This window comes from Lonchura striata, chromosome 14, assembly GCF_050655825.1.
Source record: "Lonchura striata isolate lonStrDom1 chromosome 14, ASM5065582v1, whole genome shotgun sequence".
NCBI classification, from domain to species: Eukaryota; Metazoa; Chordata; class Aves; order Passeriformes; family Estrildidae; genus Lonchura; species Lonchura striata.
The window spans coordinates 10,830,023-10,853,160 of NC_140716.1; the positions used below are offsets into that span (position 1 = coordinate 10,830,023).

General features: G+C 38.3%; 1 protein-coding gene across 3 annotated transcripts in view; it reads left to right on the forward strand.

Moving 5' to 3' along the window:
- Positions 1-23,138, forward strand: part of GRIN2A (glutamate ionotropic receptor NMDA type subunit 2A) — a 163,414-nt gene that overhangs the window by 108,249 nt on the left and 32,027 nt on the right. For all 3 annotated transcript variants that reach the window (XM_021538020.4, XM_085591730.1, XM_085591729.1), the window contains 6 exons: positions 1,541-1,746; positions 3,126-3,294; positions 3,410-3,563; positions 8,052-8,177; positions 10,713-10,942; positions 16,517-16,677. In XM_021538020.4, the coding sequence (XP_021393695.1) occupies positions 1,541-1,746; positions 3,126-3,294; positions 3,410-3,563; positions 8,052-8,177; positions 10,713-10,942; positions 16,517-16,677 (1,046 nt within the window). The remainder of the gene's footprint in view (positions 1-1,540; positions 1,747-3,125; positions 3,295-3,409; positions 3,564-8,051; positions 8,178-10,712; positions 10,943-16,516; positions 16,678-23,138) is intronic.

Genomic DNA, 23,138 nt, shown 5'->3' on the forward strand with positions numbered 1-23,138 from the left:
CTTCCATGTTGTACTCGGGGCTGTGACGACACCCTGTAAGCTCACACAAGCCAGCACACGCTGCTGTCACTGCCACTACGCACCACACCTCGGCAATTAAACTGCTTTATTTATAGAAGCAATAGATTGGTCCCCTGTGGCTGAGCTAGCTTTTCTCCTAAAGGCTTTGTCCACTGTGTTTTGGTTAAATTTCATACTAGAAATATATTTACACAGTAATCATAGATAAAATTCCCATTGATTTAAGTGAGAATTCCTTGAGATACTTTGAATTTCCTAATTTAAGTGAGTAGAGATTTGACATTTCTGCCTCCTACATTAAAGTTCAGTAAAACATCTTGACTTATAAACAGGATGGAAAGAAATCTGGAAAGGTCATGTGCTGATAGGCTTCCCTAAATAGGAATGGATGTAAATCATGTTCTTTGGGAATTTTTGTTATTAACTTTAAAGTTTTTAGAAGACAGAATGTAGGTAACAATTAAAAAAAAAATTAAGGGCCTGAGTCTCTTATTGTACTGTTCATTCTCACCATTTTCCTTGTGAAAGAAATATTTTAACAGTACTATGGTTATGTTGTAATTTGTTTAGCTTAAGCAACTCAATAATTATTAAAATGCATTAGGTTGTAAATTATGTGGATTCCTAGCTCATTTATATTATCTGTCATCAGATAAAACATGTAATTAGATTTCTGGATAGAAAGTATTTAAACAATCTGAGGAGAAAAACACTAGACTCAAATATATTGAAATCATAAAACTCCTCCTGGTGATCTGGAAATGGAAAGATATGTGGGTCAATTTAGAAGGGATATTTTATAATAGTAAATAAGCTGGAAATTTTTATGTGTAGTGGGGTTTGCTTTCTTAAAAGTACCCAACAGTTGGCGGAATAAAATAGTTATGAGAAATTTTTCTAATGGAAATTCTTACTAAAAAGATGGTTTGCTCTGGCTTCAGTGGAAGCCTGGGTAAAGGCTTTTACAATGGCTTTTCAATGTATAAAAATAGAAGAGTCTTCTCTTTGGGAAGATACAGAAATGACATTGTGATATTTTGGTTATCGGACAGATGTGAGTGTGTATTAGAGTTTTTGTTTGGGGGTTGTTTGAGGTTTGTTTGGTTGGTTGACTTTTTTTAAAATATTTTTTTATTACTTAAAATTGGTCCTGATGACAAATAGATTATCTGATTGCTCTTCTGGCTAAAAGAGAAATGCTAAATGTCAAATTTCAGTGCATATAGCACTGATAGATGGTGTTATCTGATGACATCCAGTCTGTATAAAACAGTTACCTATTAAAATGATAAACAGTTACTTATTAAAATAATGTTACCTTATTTGTCTTTACCACTGTGCATTTTCTCATTTCATGCAATTTCTAATAAATTTTAAAGTAATTTTAACAACAAAGCCCCAAACCAACTGTCATGGCCATGTAATTCCCTGTGCCTGTGTCCCAGCCCATTTGATATTGGCTCCCCTTTGTCCAACACCACCAAGCAGCTCTCAGCAGTCTGTGGTCTTGGCCTTTCAGGTGGGGAAGTGGGAGAACAACTCCCTGAGCCTCAAGTACTCAGTGTGGCCGAGGTACAGCTCCTTTGCAGACAGCGACCCCGACGACAACCACCTGAGCATTGTCACCCTGGAGGAGGCTCCCTTTGTCATCGTGGAGGATGTGGATCCTCTCATGGAAAGCTGCCAAAAAAACACCGTGCCATGCCGGAAATTTGTCAGACTTAAGTGAGTAAATACACAGTGTTCCCTTTTCTTTTCTGACTGCAAAATATAGTCCTTTATTTTCTCACTGATTATTTTGTTTGTTCATTCATTCATTCTTCCTTCCCTCCCTCTTTCTTTTTCCCTTTCCCACATGGTATGCTCTTTGCACATCCTCCTTTTTAAAAAGTTGAGAGTTTCTGGTTATACATGTGTAAGTCACATTGAGTTCTTAACAAGACAGTAAGTTTATAGTAAATTCAAAGTCAATGAGAATCAGCCCTTTTCAGTCACATGGAAGAAGATTGTGTTCCAAAATGGGACTGTTTTAATGAGTCCTTTTTGAATTGTTTCCAGTTATGTTGAGATATGCCTGCTTTCATTAGTCTGTAACAATTTGAAAATGTCTCCTAATGAAAATGTAAGTTTATGCTGAAATTTGGTATAGAATAAACTACTCCAGCATAAAATACCACTGTGATTTACCATCAAGAGCAAAGACCCCTTCTTTCAGTACTCCATAATAACATTGGAGCAGTCATTAGAAATCAGGGGAAAAGTTTCCACTGTACCTTTGTCAGTCGTGTTTCACCCACTATGCCTTGATCTGTGTATTTATGAACTGAATATAACAGGATTTTTACTGAGCAGGTGTGAGGGAATATGATGCATGTTTCTGAAGATTTCCAGAGGCTGCTAAATGATTGTGCATATTCATCCTGAAGTCCAGAGAAATTAATTATTTTTAGTTAAGTTCTAGACTGGTTTTATTTTAATTTTGAATTTTTTCAAAGGCTGTAAGATAGTGCCTTGCCTTCTGAAGATGTATATACTAAAAGGTTCTAGAGATCCCAAAGTGAACATTTCAGAAAAAAACGATGAAGAGAAAACTTGCATCCTTACACTTAAAGGTGGCCTGCAGTTCACCTTCTCCAAGTGCAGGGAAAGGTGCACTTTGAAAGATGCATCCATTTCCAGCACGGTGAACTGCTGTGCCTTTTTATAGCTTACATGTTCTTTAATTACTAAATGACATGTAGTCTGATGTCTTGAGAGTAAAAGTAATAAAAATTTAATCTAATCCTAAGAGAGAGATTAGTAAAAGCAGGCTGAATGTCTTGATGGAGCAGTGCAATGCGTGAGGCTGGGTCCTGGAGTGGAAGGATGTCATGTGAGGTAATGTTGTTTCTGTGTCTCACCAAGCAACTCTGTCATGATTAGCGGGAGCTGCAAACTCCATATAGCTCTAAAAGCATCCTGTGGGTTATTTTTGCCTTGATTCAGAAAAACATGGTCATTCACAAGAGTGGCAAAATGTTGTTTCACAGTGTGCTGTATCTTGCTGTTGTGCTGCCTCTGTTTTTCCCAGCAGGAATATTTATGTGTGTCTTCTCTCTTGACAGCAACAAAACTAATGAGGGAACTAACGTAAAGAAGTGCTGCAAAGGATTCTGCATCGATATCTTGAAGAAGTTGTCTAAAACTGTCAAGTTCACATATGACCTGTACTTGGTGACAAATGGGAAGCATGGCAAAAAAGTCAATAATGTGTGGAATGGAATGATTGGTGAAGTAAGTTCTCTTTTAGGTAAAAGAGTTCCTCAGTAAGAACTCAGCATCCTTGTGAGTTGAGTTCTTCCTGAGGAAGGAGGTGCTGAGTCTGGTGGTGTGTTGTCCCTGTGACCAGGTGGTGTACCACCGGGCAGTGATGGCCGTGGGCTCTCTCACCATCAACGAGGAGCGCTCGGAAGTCGTCGACTTTTCGGTGCCGTTCGTGGAGACTGGGATCAGTGTCATGGTGTCACGGAGCAACGGCACAGTTTCACCATCTGCTTTTCTAGGTATGATCTCCAGCCTGTCCAGATAACCTAATTGCATTTCTGTAGAGTTTGGTAGATTTAATTGTGTGTTAAGATATGTCGTATATTAACACAGTTCTGTTGAGCTTTGAATTTTACATTAAGAAATTTGTGCTGTGTTGATGTGCTGATGAACATAATCATTAACACATGGACACAGTGCTTCTGCTTTTACATGCTGAAAGTGAAAATCAAAGACAGTGATTTAAACATGAAAAAGAATCCCCTAAAATCTTCAGTTAGGAAAATTGCATCCGCAACCCTGCTTCCTTGCAAACTAACTTATGCTTGTTCAGCCCATTAAAATTTGTTTAATACCTTTTTAATATTCACAAAATAATTGAAAAACCCATTATAGAGTTGGAGAGCAACTTCCTTGTCTTTAGATATCATTTAAAGCTAGTTGGGTAACAGCTACCTCTGGCTTCTGAACACCACACTACTGCCCTGGCAAGCTGAGAGTTTTCCCCATTGATGTATCTGAACAGTCGAGATACAGCAAGGAAATGAAAGAGTGGGCAGACAGGAGGTGGGACATAATGAAACAAAGACTCTGGGCTTCTTTTCTGGCACGCTTCTTCTTTCAGTTGTACATTTTTCCTTTCATTATTTCCCTCTCCTCTTTTAGTAGTTATAGTTTCTTTTAGTGTTCGGCCTGAATTTGCCTTAAGCTGAAAAGAGAATGAGCCATGAGGTGGTTCAAAAATGCCCAGAATGCTGTTGTGTTCTTCATAATGTATTTGGGCCTACTATTTTTAAAGCTGTCTTGTACTGGAATAGTGACACTAAAATCATTAAGTGGAAAAATAAAAAATCTGTATATTCCAGATATCTTAGGGCACAGTTTAGAATGTTCAAGTCCATTGGGTCAGTAGTTAGGCCAGTCCTACATTGCTAAGTGGAAGTTCTTCAGTCCCCCTGAAGTTGCTCACAGACATTGAAGAGCAGATTAATGGTGTAATATCAGATACAAGCAGGCAAATAATTGAATTTTCTTACACAAGAATCATCATTTAACCACACAGCTTATTTCTTATGTCTGTTCCATAAAAGCACATTACAGACATGATGCAAGTAAATATGACACAGTGAGTAATCAAATAATTTCCTAAATGTGGTGATACCCAAGTAGATTTTGTTGATATTTGATATGAATGAAAGACTTTAAAGTGAAATTGCAAGAAACTGTACTTGTAATGAAAATACTCAGAGAGTATCTTTTAATTTCTTTGAATCATTGCATTGTAAAGTTCATTTTTTAAGTTGCAGTTGCAGTATGTTGAAATGACCATTGGAAATAAGAATTGGGGTGTTTTCTGAAGTGCAAGTGCAGTTGATTTTTTACTTCTCTCTTAAAAACCTGTTTACAGCTGCCATCAAAAGAGAAGCTGCTTTTGCATTTTTCACAAGCAATAGTTATTAGATTTCTAAAATGCATTTAATGTTATTGGTTTAGTTGGATGTGTATATAATTCAGAAGAAACAAAGAAGAACCCCTTCTCATAAATCTCTATAAAATAGCACTACTTTTGAAGAAATCTGATTTTACTGCACCAATAAATCAAGTCTATGCTCTCAGAAGTGTGCTCTGCTTTTTCAGGCGTAGATGAAGCTGCCACTTTGCTGGAATTGACTGTGTATTTTGATGAGGTGTGCGTAGTAGTAAAATGTTTTGCCTTGCAAAATACTATCAGGCAGATAACTGAATTTATTCACAGACTGATTTTGTTTCAATTAAGTGAATGTCTGAGAATAAAGCCACCTTATGTACGTATTTTAAAAGATTTTTTAAAAATCTCTCAAGTATAATACTATTTTTAAAGAATAGCATTTGATTACAGTTCCTGAAATATCTGGGTTTGTGAATTGTTTCAATGAATGTGGACAAGTACAGGATTTTGTGTGACTAGATTTTTCCAGTCAGTTGTTGTGTCCAGTAGATCTGAGTAACTGATGGACTGTGACAGCCTTGTCCTTGTTATCTGCTGTGTTCTGATTCTGATGTGTCTCCTTCAAAAGAGAATTGTATCCCTGATAAATATTTTCACATTGTACTAGAAACAATATATATTAGATCTACAAATACTTGTTTAATGATTCTATGGCATTTTGGTTCCACTTCATTTAAACAACCAAAGAAATAAAGGAAAACCTTAAATCTCCATTTCTATATCTTTCAGAGGGAGAGTTCACAGGTGAGGTCAGTTTTCTTTTCTGGAGGCATTGATAGAATAGAAAATCTATGCCCCTCTTTATTTAATGTATTTCTCAAGTATTGATTTTAGTGGTGAGAGGTAGGACTCAAAAACATCTTTTCCCTGCTTGATAGTCTCCGTTGTCAGTCATTTGAAATATACACTAACAAGTCATATATTAGTTTTTTTCTGCCATATTATAGCTTTACTGAAAATTCCTTTAAAACCTGCTGCTTGCCTGAGGGAAGTTCCCTTCCTGTCCTTTGAGAATCAAAGCACTGTGCTGAATGTGTAATTGGATCTCTGATATGACAGGAATATTGACTTTGTTATTCAGTTGATTTTGTACTTGCTCAATCTTACTGCTTGCAGTCCCAAATAGCTTTTTGTTTTCCTATTGCTTCTATTAATTCACCACCTCATTACCAGACTCCTTAAATTATTAAAGAGAATTCTGCTTAAACTCTTGTTTATAGCTCACTTTTGTACATTGGCTTGTTTTGCCCTTTGCCTTCTTTAGATTTTGACAAATTACCATTGCTATTTCTACACTCTTTCTTTTGATAAGGGTTTTATCAGCCTTGCTTTCTTCTGTGAGAATGCTGTCAAAATTTTATAGTAGTTCTACATGAATTCCAATTTAATCCAGTTACTAACTGAATTCAGAAAATATTTTTTAGACACTATTTGGCTACATAATATCCCTTCCCTGGCTGTATCTACATAGATCTTTCTCTGCCTTCTACAAATTATATTATTTTCCTAAATTACCATTCTCTCCCAAACAAATAATCACAGTACTTGAATTAACTTCATACCTTGTCTTAAAAATAAAATAATTAATTGAAAAAATATTGCTCCTTTGCAAGAGGAAACCAGTTTGGTTTAAAATGTCCCTGCTTTGCCTTAGTTCCCATCTAAAAGCACCAATGGGGATATTTGTTATTTGGACTTCTCTAAGTCACAGATTTCTGAAGAAATCGTAGCAAACACAAAAGATCTCATGAGTTTTCTTTGCTTGGGCACAAATTATTACATTTCTTTCTATTCTGTGTGAATCATCTGAGTTTGGAAAAAGCTCAGATTGGCCTATTGGGCTTAGAACACCACAGCTATCAGTCACTGTCCTTTCCTGCAGTGAGGGAAGAAGTTTCAGTGATTCTAATCTTAAATTCAAAGAATGAAAAAGCTACAAGAAAGGAGCTTCTTGGGCTTTCAAAAACAGGCAAAACATTCAAACACACTGATTTTCTGTAACTTCAATTGTTTCTTGATTCTGTCCTAATTATAAATAGTATACTAAGATTTGTTTTCTCACACTTCAGAGCATGCTCACAGTTGCTTTATTTGCACAAGTTATGATGTGAAGTGCCCCAAATAAGTTGGTCTGATAAAGAGATATTAGTTTGCCATGGTAACCTTTCTCAGAGATATCCTTGTACCAAAGCAGCTACCACAGAGACTCCTGAAAGGACCAGAATCTGTGGTTGGGAAAGATGATATTTCATATTCATATTGAGTCCTTTCAAAAAGTTGGTGCTTAGTCTGGTATTTGAAACTGCTTTTAGATCTATGCTCAAACATATTTCTTTTACCTAATTATGGTTCTTCTGTCTTTCAAATTGACATCCAATTTTCCATAAAACCTTTTGATTTCAGTAATTTGCTCCCAGATGAGAATGAGACATTCAAAAGGATGTGGTTGCAATTGATAAAAATATCATCTTCATTGCGGGTAGATGAAAGTAAACACACAGAGAAAAGAATCCTTAAACAAAAACATTTAGCTTGAATGCAAGTATTTATCTTTCCTCCTCTAACACTTTTTGTTGGATAGAAAATGAGAGAGAACTCTACTTCCCTGAATTAGCAAATGTATTAAACATATGCTTAAGTGCTTTTGCTTTGCAGAAACACAGTCATAGAAGTTGGACCATTCTGTTGATAAATTTCTATAATACAGGATGAATAGACACAGCAACCTGATTGTGGAGTAAGCAGCGAGTCAAACCAATTATGTGGCACTCAGTGTCAGAGAAAAGTGTTCAGCCTTTTGTTTTTAATTACAACTTACATTTAAGCTTTTGACTTTATGGATTTTGTCTATATATACTAACAGCAGTTCATTATATATTGCTTAGTTATTTGCTAGCATTTTTGTTGGAAAAACCTAATGTAGAGGAAACTGCTGGGTTTGCCTAGGCGAGGACATTAGAATTCTTGTGCTGTGACTGGTTTAATGAACTGTGTTTCTGTTTCTCCTGTTTTGCTGCAGAGCCTTTTAGTGCTTCTGTCTGGGTGATGATGTTTGTGATGCTTCTCATCGTGTCTGCCATGGCTGTCTTTATATTTGAGTACTTTAGTCCTGTAGGATACAACAGGAACTTAGCACAAGGGAGAGGTAAGATTTGCATTTTACTCAACTCCATGTCTATTAAAAAATAATGTATTTCCCATCCCTGCGTCTCCATCTTTTCAAATAAACATAACATAGGAATAAAACAATGAAATTAGCTATTAAACTGTTGATGTTCTTAGTTTAAAATATGATTTCTTGAAGGCTTATATGCTCACATTTATAATTCCAATTCAATGGAATAAAGACAGAGAGAAGGGTTAGTGGTATCAGAGTTTTATTCAGGCAGTGTTTGGTTAGCACATGGCATCAGTTGTAAAATGTCAGCAGTGAAATATGTTCTACTCCTGGCTATTAGAAATTCATGACCAATTCAGAGAAAGTTACTTAAAATCCTGTGGTCTGCTGGGCAGTTTGAAAAATAGCAGTTACATTGTCCATAGTTTTGTGTAGCCCCTGTAAAAAGTCAGAAGAACTCTTAGCCTTGAAATGAGGCCCATGGCAGAAGGGCATCTCTCCTTCCTGTGTAGCACCCTCGGTTACAGAAACTTCATTTTCAAAACAGACAAGCTTTGTATTAACTCTTTCTCAGTGAAAGCTGCACTGTGACTCAAAAGTGAGGATTCCATATCTCACAATGCCCTCATTCTCACATTTTTAAGAGACATTTGAGAGTGCGGCCTTTTATCATTCCTGCCTTGTTTTGTAACAAGAGATCTTCCAGCTTGGTGAACACAGTTCTGGGCACTATTAAAAGCAAATGATTTCTTCTAGACAATGGCTGGGTTGTTTCCTGAAAAAGTGTATTATTGTAATGTTCAGATGATGTTAACATTTTAATAAGATGGTAAATGTGTCACCTCTGTCTGAAATAAACACTGTATCAAAAGTGGGGAAATCAAAGGTGAATATAGACACTGGGGGTCCAGGGACTTGGCTGTTCTATTCTGTGCCTGAATTGATTATTTAGTGTACCTACTACAAAGACATATTATGGCACTACACCATCCCAACTTAGCTCTAAAGACTTCCACAAATCCAGCTACCATTAATTTCAAACCTGGAATATTAAAAAAAAAAAAAAAGTATTTATCTTCTTTCATTTCCGTAGGCATTTTTTGCAGGATGAATCTCAGTGGTAGCACAATCTCCAGTGGCATAAACAGAACTTTAAATTGCTCCCTTGGCATATAATTTATGTAACACAGTTGGTCAGAAAAATGCACATTATCCCTGCATCAGTTCAGTCCTTAATATGTCTAGAAGGTAGTTTCATAAACCTAAAGTCAGCTCCATTGTGTTTATTTTACTGCACTCTATTTTCCTAGTGCTGCTTCAGAATAGGAGCATAATCTAAGATGTAGATCTTGACAGCATTTTGAAATATTTGCAGTGCACTAGAGAGTATTTCTACTGAAATGAGAACATGCACTGAGTATACCCACTTAGGGCTTTATTATTTTAAGAATAATTGATTTATTATTAAAATAAATTATAGCTTAAAGAATAGCTAAATCTATATTTGTAATGTGCATCCCCTTGGATAAAGGGACAGAACAGGGAAGGAGATAAAGTTACAGATTTCTGCATCAGAGCTTATTGACTAAATTACAATTGAACTGCAAAAAGGATAATTATAAGTAGGCCAAATGAGTCACAGTCAGGGGAGGCTGGTTTCTCTGCACTGAGGGTACAGGGAGTCTGGATGATGAGCAATGTGTGATTGCACTGTACTTACCTAAAGCTGGGTGAGAACACTGCCCTTGGCTCCCACAGGGTGAGGCCTTTGGAGTGGATAATGACATTGTTAATTCACTTCTGCCCCTGTGTGAGCCTGGGGCAGCACGCTGGCCACTTCCAGCTTTGGGGTGAATTAAATAGAAATAACAAAATTTACAGGATGGCTTAGGTGGGACAGAATTTTACCTGTAATGTCAACACATTTGGAGCCACACAACTGACTCTGAACATGTGAGGCAGCCAGAACCTGGCTTGCACTAAATTCCCTGTCTATAGAGGTAGCTCCTTTGTTCTGTCTTTCTGATTCATGCTCTGAGTACAAAGGTGCTTAAAAGTAGGTGACACATTCACAGACTTTGATCTTAAAAATGCTTACATAATGTTCAAAAAGCATAATGTTGGATGACTGGAGATGATAAAAATAATTTGGGTAAGAAAAGTACTAGAATTGCATCATTAAGACTTAAACCTTCAGTTTTCCACTTCACATGTTTTCTGGCACAGAAAACTGACAGGGCAACACTGTGGCACATTTCTTCCTGCAGGAGACATACCAGCCTGCTTCTCCTCCAAACCTATGCTTTCCATTTTCATCTTAAAATTTTTGAGCCATATGCCATGTAGAAAAATGTTGAAATGTGTTTTAAAAAAGTGGAACTCATTGTCATTGCAATGGAGGGGTACCTATGGTAAATCCTATGATTATATTGTGAGTACAGTGCATATATATACTGAAATATTTTCTAAGCATATCTCTGGGACTAATGGCTTGTCCCTGCATGGTATATTGGCAAAGTTTAATTTAACTGTAGCTGAACTAACTCTTCTTTGCACTTGCAGATCCCCATGGACCATCCTTCACCATTGGAAAGGCAGTGTGGTTACTGTGGGGCTTGGTCTTCAACAACTCTGTGCCTGTGCAAAACCCCAAGGGGACAACGAGTAAGATCATGGTGTCGGTCTGGGCTTTCTTTGCTGTCATTTTCCTGGCCAGTTACACTGCCAACTTAGCTGCCTTTATGATTCAAGAGGAATTTGTTGACCAAGTGACTGGGCTGAGTGATAAAAAGGTAGGTATTGAGCTCAAAAGATGTCAGTGTCCATTCTCCATAATCCTTCTACAAATTTGTACTTTGTGATAAAAACTCTGAGTAAGATAATAAACTAAAACTGGATGACTTCCTTCTGAGTGCAAGTGCAAACTTACTAACAAACCTAAGACCCAAAGCATGAAAATAGCAGTCTGTTTTCAAAATCTCTCCATTGCCTATTCAAAAGTAGCTGCATGAAGTGAAAATTACCTTTATTTTGCGATAGAAATCAGTTAATGTTTGGTTAAATGGCCTCACTAAAATTAAAAGCTTGAAAAATTTGTGGGATATTAGTAGTATATTAATAGAAAAAAGTCAATTTGCAAAATTATTGTGATGAATATGCACAAGATACCTGAAGGGCATGCTTTTGTTAAATCTGTGCCCAGTTGTTTGAAAATGAAACTAAATATTAATATTAAGAAGAAATATTTAAATGCAGTATAGCCAGGGGACAACTTCACAAAAGGTTTTTTTTCTCAAAGGACAGAAAATAAAGGAAAGTGTTACTAAAAACAAACTAAAAAGGCAACATCTCAGCCTTGTCTATTTTTTTTGTTTTAACTGCTTTTTATGATTGGCCTTTGATTGATTGCCTGGTATATCAAAGCAAGCATGGCTAGAGGAAAGATAAAAATAAACAAAAAATGATAATAGTTTTGTTTTCGTTTAATTGAGTTGTCACACAACATTTGAAAGAGCATGAAGATTGTTAAATATCCCTCTATTTTAAGAGAATATTCTTAGAAGATACAGATAAATGGCATTCTCTCTTGGGGATTAAAAAAAAGAAGATTTGAGAAATGTCTTTCTCCTGTTGGTGAGAGAGAACAGAGCATTCCCCTGGGTTTTGGCAGGCTCTGCCTTGCACCTGGCACAGCAGTGGGGCTCAGGTCTGGCTGCACCCTCACCTTCCCCTCCTTGCTGGCTCTTTGCCATGGAGCTGGAAATGTCAACTCTTGTTCTCTAGCTTTTGGCTAATAACTTCCTTAGTTTTCATAATTTTTCCTATTCTGACTGCTAAGTAGGATTTCGTTTCCACTAAAAGCAAAATAAAAATAGAAAAATACTTGAATCAGAAAATACCATCTGTTCTTGTGTGGTCTGCTGATCATTTATTTGATCTGCCACCTTTGTTTCTATTTTTTGGTTCTTCAAACTTTGCCTGAAGCACATAGATATAAGTCAGGGAAGCCATGCCTTTTCTGATTAAATTAAAGAAGTTAGAACTCCAGAAGAGTAATGAACTATTTCAGAACATTCTTCTTGTCATACATAGGTTTTGCCTCCTCCACAATCCTGAGGTTTCTTGGATTTTAAACATGAAATAATTTGGGATAATTTATAGGAATGTAATCTGATTGTTGTTAAATTATTTTTCTCCCCTCTTTGCCATCTTTATGCAATTCAGTACAGAACTCTGACCCTTGCAGGAAGCAAAGCAATCATAGGCAAGGGCCAGAAATGTAGATATAATCAATTTTGAATAATTAATACCTAAAAGTTCACTAAATTTTGTACAAAAATTAAAAAACCCAAACCCCACTTCTGGGCTGGTAAATCAGTTTGTTATTCTTCCCTCCCACTTTTCCTACTGCCATACCTGACAAGTCAAGCTCTTCTGTCAATGCTGTACTGCCAGTGCAATAAAATGTTTCCAGCTGGAGATGCTGGGGTGTCCCCATGTTTTGGAAACATCAGGAAATGCCCCCCTCTCTCTGAGCAGCCATCCCTGACCCTCAGCACTCAATTGTCCCATTCAGGAACTCTGTTGCACTCTATCAGCTGGTTACCCAGGTTTGCTGACATGATAAAATGTTATTTATCCCTCGGTGCTCTAAGACCTCCTTATAGTTTCCTCATCCCTTGAGATGTTGCTAATGAATTTGTGAATGCCACATCATCAGAGTGTCACCCAGAGATACATGGCACAGCATGTTCTGGAGTTAGGAGGGGTGGGTGTTCATAAACTCAAATGATTCAGCAAATGAGAGGAAAATTATATTTTGACATTCTTGTGTATGTAATAGATGATCAAAAGTTTTGTCTTTGTACAGAAAATGAGTCCAAAGTATCCAGCAAAGACTGAAATTCGTGGCTTTTGTACTTTTGAGACCTTTTATGCATATTTCATGCAATGAAAGAGGAAAAAAATTGCTGAAGGAGGGTAGGTAGCGGTGCACAGAACTGTCTCACACAGTGTTGGTCTGCTGGGCTTCTGTCACAGATGGGAATTGCCTCATGTACACATGCTCCAGGAGCTTCTCTTCAACTTCAACAGGAAACCTTAATGATGCCACTGACAGGCTCCTTATTTTTGCAAGACTCACAGTGTTCTTGTTGCCTTGGCTTTCTGCTCCTGTGCCCCAGGATGGCACAGGCTGTGCAGCCACTGAGATGTGCCCGTGTGACAGCAGAGAGCCAGGATGGGCAGGGAGGGAGAGCCTCAAAGCCTTCCTGTGCCTCCTGAGGCTGGGCAGGCACAGCTGGCCCTGCCCTGCGGCAGCTGAGGATCACAAGGACAGTTTTGGAGGGACTGACAGCTGCATCTTTGTAGGATCACAAGTCAGAATGCCAGGTTCCCATCTGGTAAAAGAGGAGAGGAAAGGAAGGGTTCAAATATGGGTGTTCCTCTGTCACTCCAAAAGAGTTGTGATTCCTGCTCTCAGCAGGATATTATTTACTGTTTTCTAGTATTTTAGTAGTGTTTCCCACATTTTCTTAAAAAGCTCCAGAACAATAACAAACAGCTGCTCTCAGCACCAGCCTTTTCAGGCAAGCATGTAAATCTTTAAGTCACAATGTAATGTTTCTGGAAGATCTCTTTGCTGGCTTAATGAAATTGCTAGTTTTATTAAGGCATATAGAAAAATAAAAATAAAAGCAAAAGACCGGAGTTGTGATGCCATGTACTACAGTTCTGTCAGGTGGCAGAGCAGGGGGAGACAAGAATGAATTGGTCACTCTTCAGAATAACAGCAGATCTCTCCCCTATGACTCAAACAAGGGCCTTGTGCATTCAGTTCAAGAATTCTGTCCATGATTTAACAGATCAGCATTTCATGAAATGTCTAGGAAGAAAATTATTTCCTAGCAAACATGACATATTTTGTTTCTCATCATGGGACTGTAGGGACAATGAATGCATGTAGAGGCTTGATCTTTTTTTCTTTTCTTGTCTGCCACATAGATCTTTGCTGCAGTCACAGACAGTGACAGTCCTGTGTGCTTCTCCAGGACATGGTGGTTCACAGAATAGAAGTTTAATGTTGTTGATGAAAACTTTATTTATCTCAGATATGAGTACAGTATTAGCAAAAAGATTTAAACCTCTTTCTTTTTTGCAAGTAGTCTGTGAGCAGGCAGTAGTACCAGAAGATAGTTTCAAAAATAATCGCCTTGTGAGTGATAATATTTTTTGGTTGGTGCCAAGAAATTCCAGTCTGTAGATGGGGTTTGTAACTATTCATTTGCTTTTTAACTCTGTGACTTTTGATTGAACTTGGGCTTTTTATTAATCCTTCTCTTCTGCAGAAATATTTTTGTCTTCCATGAACGTTCAATTTGAACAGATGTGTTAATTCTTTCAACTATTCCTATGAGAGGAAATGCCTGCCAACATCCTAGATTCATATGAATGTTCTTGAAAAATGAGACTATTTAAAAACAAACTCAATTTTGAAATCACCAGAATACACCATAATGTCCCTGTTCCCCCAGTTCTCCTACCATTCCCCCAGATCTCCTGCCATACTGGGAGCTGAGCTTGCAGAATGCTCACCACAGCTGAATTTCCAAAATATTCCAACAATATAAGGAGCAGCAAGTCTCACAGCTCCTGAAATTGACAGTTCTATTTTTTTCCAGTTCTATTGACTGGCAAATTTAGGAGACACATGAAGCCATCTCAATAGATCAGAGATACATTATCTCCAGATTTAAATAAAGTTGATAGCAAGCTACATTTATATCAGTAGAATCTCTGGACATATGTTTAAAAGCAGGGTTCGTTTCAGTGCTGCATAATAAACTGAGAAAGGGAGATAACAAATATAGACTAAGAATCATGAGTAGTGTACAGTGTAATTTTGGTGCATGGGTCAATTACTATGTGTAAAAGTAGTAGCAAAGTTATAATTTAAACAGTAAAGCTCTGAAAAGGGAAAATGAGGAAAGTAAGACATCTGTTAGCTAAACAAATAGAGAAAAATAGAGTTCATTCCTTTATGCTTTGTCAAAATATGCTTAATTAAAATGAAGCATTTAATTGTAGTTCTGTAACAAGAAAATGGTGTTGTAGCAATAATTTCACAGTCAAGGTTTGATGATATTTAAAATACTCCCAGTTTTTGTATAAACCCATTTGTATTCTCTTTGCAAATTGGCACTGGATCTTGGGAATTCTTGGTGCCCTGAGACCAAATGTTAAAAAGAAAAATATTTCATATGGAGCCCCAAAGGAATCAGCAGCTGTATAAATATTAGGCATCTCTTGCAGCACAGGATTTGCAGCAATATAGATTGCTCTTCTAACTTCAGCAATAAAAACAGAGTGCATTTAGAGTGGAATTCATGGGTGACTGCTTTTATCAATGCTCAATTCAATTTCCTCATTAGCCAGTGGTTCCTCTAATCTGAGTGACCTTTTTCATTTGTTTCTTAAAGAGACATTTTAATCCTAAATTGTCATTTGGGTTTTAAAGGAAGATGTTGAAAAGGTGCATATAAAATTTTCAGGTCTGTTAGCAAAAAAATTTATGTGAGATTATTTGAAGGACTGCCAAGTGTGAAGCCTGAATGTGCCCTGAGCTATTGCCATTCCTCTGCAGATCCCCCCTGGCTGGTTCATCTGTGCTGATGCAATACTGATAGAGAGAGTAACATTTTAGAATAAACCTATATGTCCTTAAGCAAATGGTTCCTAGTTTGCAATGGTAGGGTTGAACAGGGACTAGGATTACAGGTGTGGGAGCTCCAGAAGCCCTTCTCATATCAACCAGTGAGTTGCTGAGCCCCTGTGGAAGCTGCCAGAGCTTTTATTCCCCTCCAGTCATGGGTGGAAGGAAACTCCCTCACTCTGCCTCTCCCTGGCACAGCTCCCTGCAATCCCTGGCACCCTCCAGGACTGGGGCATTGGGCTCCCTGTCGAGTACTGTGGTTGGTCCTTTTCCCATCTTCCTGATGCGGAATCACAATGTCCCAACTGAGATGGAAGTGTAAAATGACTAGCAACAAAACACTTTTCCTTTGGTTGCAGTTTGCCAGTGTGTTCGGGTTCCCTAGAGAGATGAGGATCTGCTCCACTTTCTGCTGTCCTGCCATAGTGGAAAGCATGGGAGAGAGTCACATTGAGTGGCAAAATGGAGCTGGTTTTACCTTGGATGTAGATGATCAATTGGTGTGAAGACAGTTTCTGGTATAATAGACCTGAATTGACCCACAGCCTTTGCCTAGAAGAAATTCGAGGCAATTCACACAACTTCTTTTTCAACCTGAAATTGCTCTTCACATTCTGGATGCCTGAAACACTTTGCTTATCCTCTTTATCTCTAGTTTCAAAGGCCACATGATTATTCACCTCCTTTTCGGTTTGGAACGGTCCCAAATGGAAGCACCGAGAGGAATATCCGAAACAACTACCCTGATATGCACCTTTACATGACCAAGTTTAACCAGAAGGGAGTCGAAGATGCCTTGGTCAGCTTGAAAACTGGGTGAGCTTTTTTCCCATGTTTTTTAAAGAATGCTGTAAACTTTTCAGAAACAGAGAACTATTGATCTGTGCTTTCTGTGGTACTGAACAGACTCATGTCAGGCTGCTGTGTAATACATGGCACTTTTTTTTTCCAACTGCACTGTACAGTTACCAAAAAGGAAAATTATTGACTGTGATTTTTATGGTTGTTTTAAAATTACATGGTAGCTTTAATGTCCTATGAGAAGTAGTTTCAAAGGGCAGAATTAATGTTTATTGGATTTGAAGACAGTACAGTCTCTTGTTATCTTTGAAGTGCTGCCTAATCCTGCTTCTGACAATCTTGGTAAATATTCTGGTAAATGTTATTGTCCTTTTTTCTTAAGATCTGAGATTTAGTCTTGAGGGCCATCATCCTTTTTTCTCTGAAGTAGCCCAACCTGTCTGGTTGGACAAAGAGACAAATTTCCATTCTTAATCCTCCAAAGGCATGAGAGTGACTCTGTTCATATCATTATTCATCTGTGTGACAGTAATCCGCTAGCTTTAAACATTTAGGCTTGATAGCAGCATGATTGTATTTGTTAATAATACCATAATAATATTATTTTCTCAATATAGGCTTTTTAGGTTTTGTTTTGAGGTGAGAAATTACTTCAGTGGGTTTAAATATATTTACTCTAGGGGCTATTTCAATGAACATCTCTCCTTATTTATGGTGAACACAGGACACATTTCTTCCTATACTGAAATACCCTGTTTGATCCTTTTTGGGGAACTGCTTATTCTTTTAATTTTTACTCCCCTTCTGCCAAACCTGTATGGGACTTTAATGTATTACTTAAGCAAAACACCTTGAAATCCTGAAATCTTTACTTAGAATGAAGACTCCCTTCTTTAAAAAGTTGTCCTTCCAGCTGTTTCCTTCTCTTCTGTCTCCTTGCTGCTGTCTGGAGTCTGTCTGCCCCCATTTCTCCAGGCATTCTCAGCTGGCACTTCCCAGGCCTGGCTTGTCCCATTCCATCCCAGATGTGTAACAAACATTGCGTGGGATCAGCCTTGCCCAGGGGCTTCCAGACTGCAGCTCCTGCTCTGACCCAGCCTGTGCAGGTCACATTTCCTGGGTGACAGCTGAATTATGCATTAGAGATGGACAGCTGGATCCTACCATTCCTGCTGGGAATTTTTGAAGAAGGAGATGTCCTGATTTCAGCCATTTGTAGGACTTGTTCTGTTGGATGGACAGTTTACTTATGGGATGTATACTGCTTGGACTTTTCACCAAACATTTGTGCTACTGAAAGCCCTGAAAAACTGCTGTTAGCTTGAAAATCAGGCCACTCCTCAGATACTTAAGTGTGAAAAGAGGGGGGCCAGCCTGACTGCAGGGCTGTTCAGGATGTTCACTGAAACTCAGGCTGCCTGCTCCTGGGCCAGCTGATGGTCCTTCTCAAGAGCTTTGCTCCTTTTGACAGCATCAGCTATTCATTTTTGACAGAATCCTTTTCCCCTGATGAAGTTTCTTTCCTCTTCTGAGTGATTTCTCTGTGTGGATACCCCCAGGTGTCTGCCTTGCTCCCCTTGACTGATATTTCTGAAGCAGATGGTACAAATAAACTTCTGGGTCAATACAAGTAGCTGCTACCTCCAGCTGTGCTCCTTGGGATTTTGTCTGGTGGCACCTGCAGAAGGATTGAACAGCAGCATGTCAGCTGCTTTCAGACTCATAGTCTTCAAAAACAATATTTCATTTTTTTCTGCCAATTTTTCTGTTCTTCAGCATACAGAATTGTACCTTCTTTCATTCCCTCATGATTTTGCTGACCAAATTCTTTCTCTCTCCGATGTAAAATTTGCCCTTTCATCTTTAACTAAACTTGAAGTCTAGTTGAGATATCTTTAATTTCCTTCCCTCCCTGATTCACTGATATTTAGTACATCTGGTCCCATGGAGTCTGTGTTTCTGTGGCTCTTTTGAGGATGACTCATCTCTTCTTCCTCAAACTGCTTCTGCTTCCAAACAAATACATAATTTCTATTTCCCTCTTCAGTGTGTGTGTTCTGTTCACCTTACTACAGCTAATTTGTCTCTTTTCATCTTTATCTCTTCCCAAAACTATTCCTGTACTTTTACCTTTTTTTTTTTTTTATTCTCATCCTTGGAGATACAACAAGCAACTTCCCTTATCCATGGTAAGACTTGCTGCTTTTGCACAGCTTTTTGAAAATGAACTATCTGATAATTTTAGTCATAGTCTATAGACTGAGAAAGACTTGCAAAGAATCTGTTTGATAATTGCTGCTGTGAGTTAAAATAAATATGAACTGTGTTATCCCTGAAGTGTTTATATAACCTGTATTTCCAATCTCACTTTAAAAACTACTTTTTCTTAATTGGAGACATGAGGTTTAGTTCCTTTTAATTACCTTTATATAGTGTTTGATTCTAATTTCAAGATGGAGCAAAAATTACCAGCAGTGAAGCAATGCTAATGACTGAATAATGCCATACATGTGGCCCTTGTGATCTAAACAGAATAAAGTTATAAAGTAACATCTTGTCACTGTTCAGCCTGGTTTTGCTGTATCTCAAACAAAGTCTTTTGATCAACTTTAATTAGCATTAATGTCTTGAGATGTATTGGAAATATCTTGATCTTTGAGACCATTGTGTTTAGTACATAATGTTATTGAGTTGAACTGGAAGGAGAATGTGGGAAGACAAACTAAATTTCAGATTAACAGATTTCTGAAAACAAATTAAAAACCAAACTGCTGTCTGCTTTCTTGCTTCCTTTCTTCTTGCTTTCTTTCAAGAGCTGCTTCAGTCCAGAAAAAGTCTGGGGGGTGGGGGGGGGGAAATATGGATAGAAATATGTATAAAATAAATTGTATTCCTGCCTTTATTTCCTGGTCAGGTGTCAGGGTTAGATAAGACTTGTGTTGGAGTATTGCTGTACATGCAGAGGTGAATGTGCTCATGTCTGTGTCTGGGAAGCCTTGAAAGCACACCCAGCCCCTTTCTGGTTTCATCTTTGAGAGGTGAAGCTGGTACTGTTTCAGAAATTAATGTACAAAGAAAGCATCTGCCTTTGTTTTTTTAATTAGAACAAGAAACTTCCTTGCATTGGCAATAGGCTTGGACCTATCTTGTTCCATTAGCATCAAAAATGTTTGAGATTATTACCTGGGAAATGCTGCAAATCAAAGTGGAAATGAGATTTTTGTGTTAGTCTGACATTGACATTATACCTACTCCCTCAGGTGAATCCCCATAGGGGGTTCACTGCAGCTTATTCATGAAGGCTGTTCAGGGGTGAAGGCAAAGTTATCAGCTTTATTCGTTTTTCCTCTTGGATACAAAATCAACCTTTGTTTCTGAAAAGATCTTAAAAAAAATCTGTAAAGACTCAGTAATATCCATCTCTTGTCACTAGGGTCTTCTTTCTGAGATGTATTTCTCAGGAAGCTGCTGAAACACCATTTGAACATCAGCAGAAATTAATTAATTTAGTGTGTCAGTTTGCAACCAGGTCTGTTAAGAAGGAAGATCTTGTTATTGAAGTACTACTTAATAATTTTCAAAATGGCAAAATATTGTCCCTTCTTCAATGCAGTCTGCTACTGAAAGCAATTTTGATCCTATAAGCTTGTCAAAACGTGTACTTGTGTTTGTCACTAAATTTCATTCATTTAAGGGATCAGGTGGTCCACATGTGCTGTGCTACGTGCAGAGCCTGGGATTGTTCCTTAGGCAGGACCAAGCAGCTCAGAGCTTCTGTAGGGTTTTGTTCCTTAATGAGAAGAGAAATGGCAGTTTTTGCCCTGGGCATTGCTCAGAAGAGCAGAGTCTAAGGCATTAGCTAATGTGTTCTTGGTGGGAGTGCCCAGCTCTGCCAGAGCTGTGGATGCTTGAGCTCTTGGGATGTTTATTGATCAAACACAGCCTTGAAAATGCATTGCAAGCATTTCTGTCCATGCTGCATTTAATTGATCTACATTTATAGAACCCTCTGTACCAGGGAGACGGATCCTATTGATTGTACTTTTTGAAGAGAGAATAAATTCCAAAATAGGAAGTCATTAATTATTGTCTTATGTTTGCAGTGGCTCTTTGGGTGTGCTTCCTTCTGTTTGCCTGGCTATATTTTTCCTGAAGAGATTATAATTAAAGAATATAATCTTTTTGCAGGCAAAGCAACCTTCCAGTTGCATTCTCTGGTGTGGGTTGTATGAGCTCATAGCTGTTGAGTTTGTATGCAGTGTTTCTATTTGTGGCTGTAAAAAACTGTCAAGAGGAGAAATTGCAATGGCAATAAACTGGAAATTCATTTCATGTTTTCACCTTTGCCCCAGCACATCTACACTGGCATATAGTCTGGGATTTAACTGCTAATGGCTGAAATGAGGAAATTTAATTGGGAGAGGCTCTTTTTACTGTAGGGATGAAATGGGAAATGTTTGCTTGCCTGTTGCCCGTCACTTCCTTTCAAGGGAGCTGCAGGAATGAGTCCCTGGTGTTCCCCAGACAAGCAGCCCCATGTGCAGCTGCAGATCCCCTGGCTGTCATGAGTGCTTTACAGCTTTTATTGCCAGCCACAGCTGTGACTGTGTGCTCAGGGATTTGATGCTAAAGTTTACTTGGGACTTCATCTGCCTTCCTGTTAAAGGCAGCAGTACTTGTATTGATACACATGAGTTGAGCACCTTATTCCCACGTCCTTTCTGACATGCTGATGGAATTACAGAGCTGCTTGGAAAGGCTGCTGTGGTGGCAGCATGTTTGCACTGCCACAGCCACAGCAGCAATGGCCTCAGCTGAGCTGGGTTATCAGATGTGAAGGGTTACATCCCCATGATTTATGAGCTGCCCCTGAGGAGCTGCTCTTGGCCTGCAGGCTGTTCTGAGCTGTCACTTTGACAGGGATGCAGGATGGTTGTATTCTCAGCATCCTTTAATGACAAGTTATAATGCCAGCAGAAACACCTGGAAGCAGTGCAAATGGCATGAGGAGTTATTTCCTCCTTGCAAGCCCACTCTCCCATGTGAAAAGAACATGATTATTAACATGTTTTATAGAATCTTACAGCACTAAGCAGACAGAGCGCACAGGAAGACCCCAGATGGCCCCAATGGCCTTTTAACCCCATCTGTGAATTTATTGGCCTGAATTGGATTTTTGTTGCTCTCACAGTGATTATAAATTATCCAATTCACAGCCTCACACACTCTGTTATTTGTTGAACAATACAACCAGGTCAGAGGCTGAGCTGGCAGCCTCTGCAGCGTGGCACAGGCATAACCAGGAGGCAAACATCCCCGTTTCCATCAGCTGCAGCACAGCTGGGACTGTGCCCAGCAGGTGCTACTGCTAATTAGGACTGCCAATTAAGTAGTGATGTGCCTAAAGTCAAACCCCACTTGTCTTTTAGGTAGCCAGCTGACATCTCTCCACTTCAATGCAAAACCAATTTCAAGATTTTTGTTTTATTTTTACAGAAAAAATATCATCAACGTTTTCACCAAAGGAAAAACTTCCTAGTTTTTGTTTTCTTCTGTGGTTCATACCTTTTCACCTCAAAAGATGAGGTCAAGCTGTGAGAGAAGTTGCCTATTTAAAAGACAAATTATATATTTTAATTTTTTATTAAAAGCACAAATTCTCCATTGTTCTCCTGGGGATACAATAGCAACTTACAACTAGAACTCACAGAAATTTCCTAATCTTTAACCAAATTTTTAAGGGTTAACAGGGACGGTTAACTCTGTTAAACCCCAACTTTAGCAGGGGTGATTAACTCTGAAGAGTATTTGAGGGAGAAAAGAAAAGGCCTGTAGGTAGCACGAGATGAGATATCTGTAGTCATAATAATTTATTGCTTGCAACCCTCCAGGATACCTGCAATGATACATGAAGAGAGAACACCATGTATGGGTGCTCTCATCATATAAACACACGGATAGGATCAAAGTCAAAGAGCGCTGAACAAAGATCCTGAACTACCTGGGGCAGCCAGATGTTTGCTGTACTCCAGGGTGTCTACTTACCACTATCTGTTTTGACAATAAGCACTAAATTATTGTACAAACACAAATACACTTTCCTTAAAACTGTCTGAAGGAGCTAAAATGTGAATAACTGTTTCCTTCCTGTCATTCCGTAAAAAAATATCTCTGTTAAACAGTTTGACCCATTCAGGGTTTTCTGTCTTGGCTGACCAAGTTCAGACAACTTCTGCAATCAATAACTTAATTTAATTTGGCATCAGATGGCTGGGGTAACAATTTCCATTTACATTACGATGCTTTCTGTGGTGGTTTAATCTAATATATGTTTCAGTGTTCACTCTAATGCTCATTTTGGCATTGTGCTCTGCAGGGAATGATTTCAAATGGATGTTCCAGCTGTAGCCACACGAGCTAAGAATTGGAAAGCTGGTTTGCAACTGGGCAACTGCTGTCTGTGCCAGAGGGCTGCA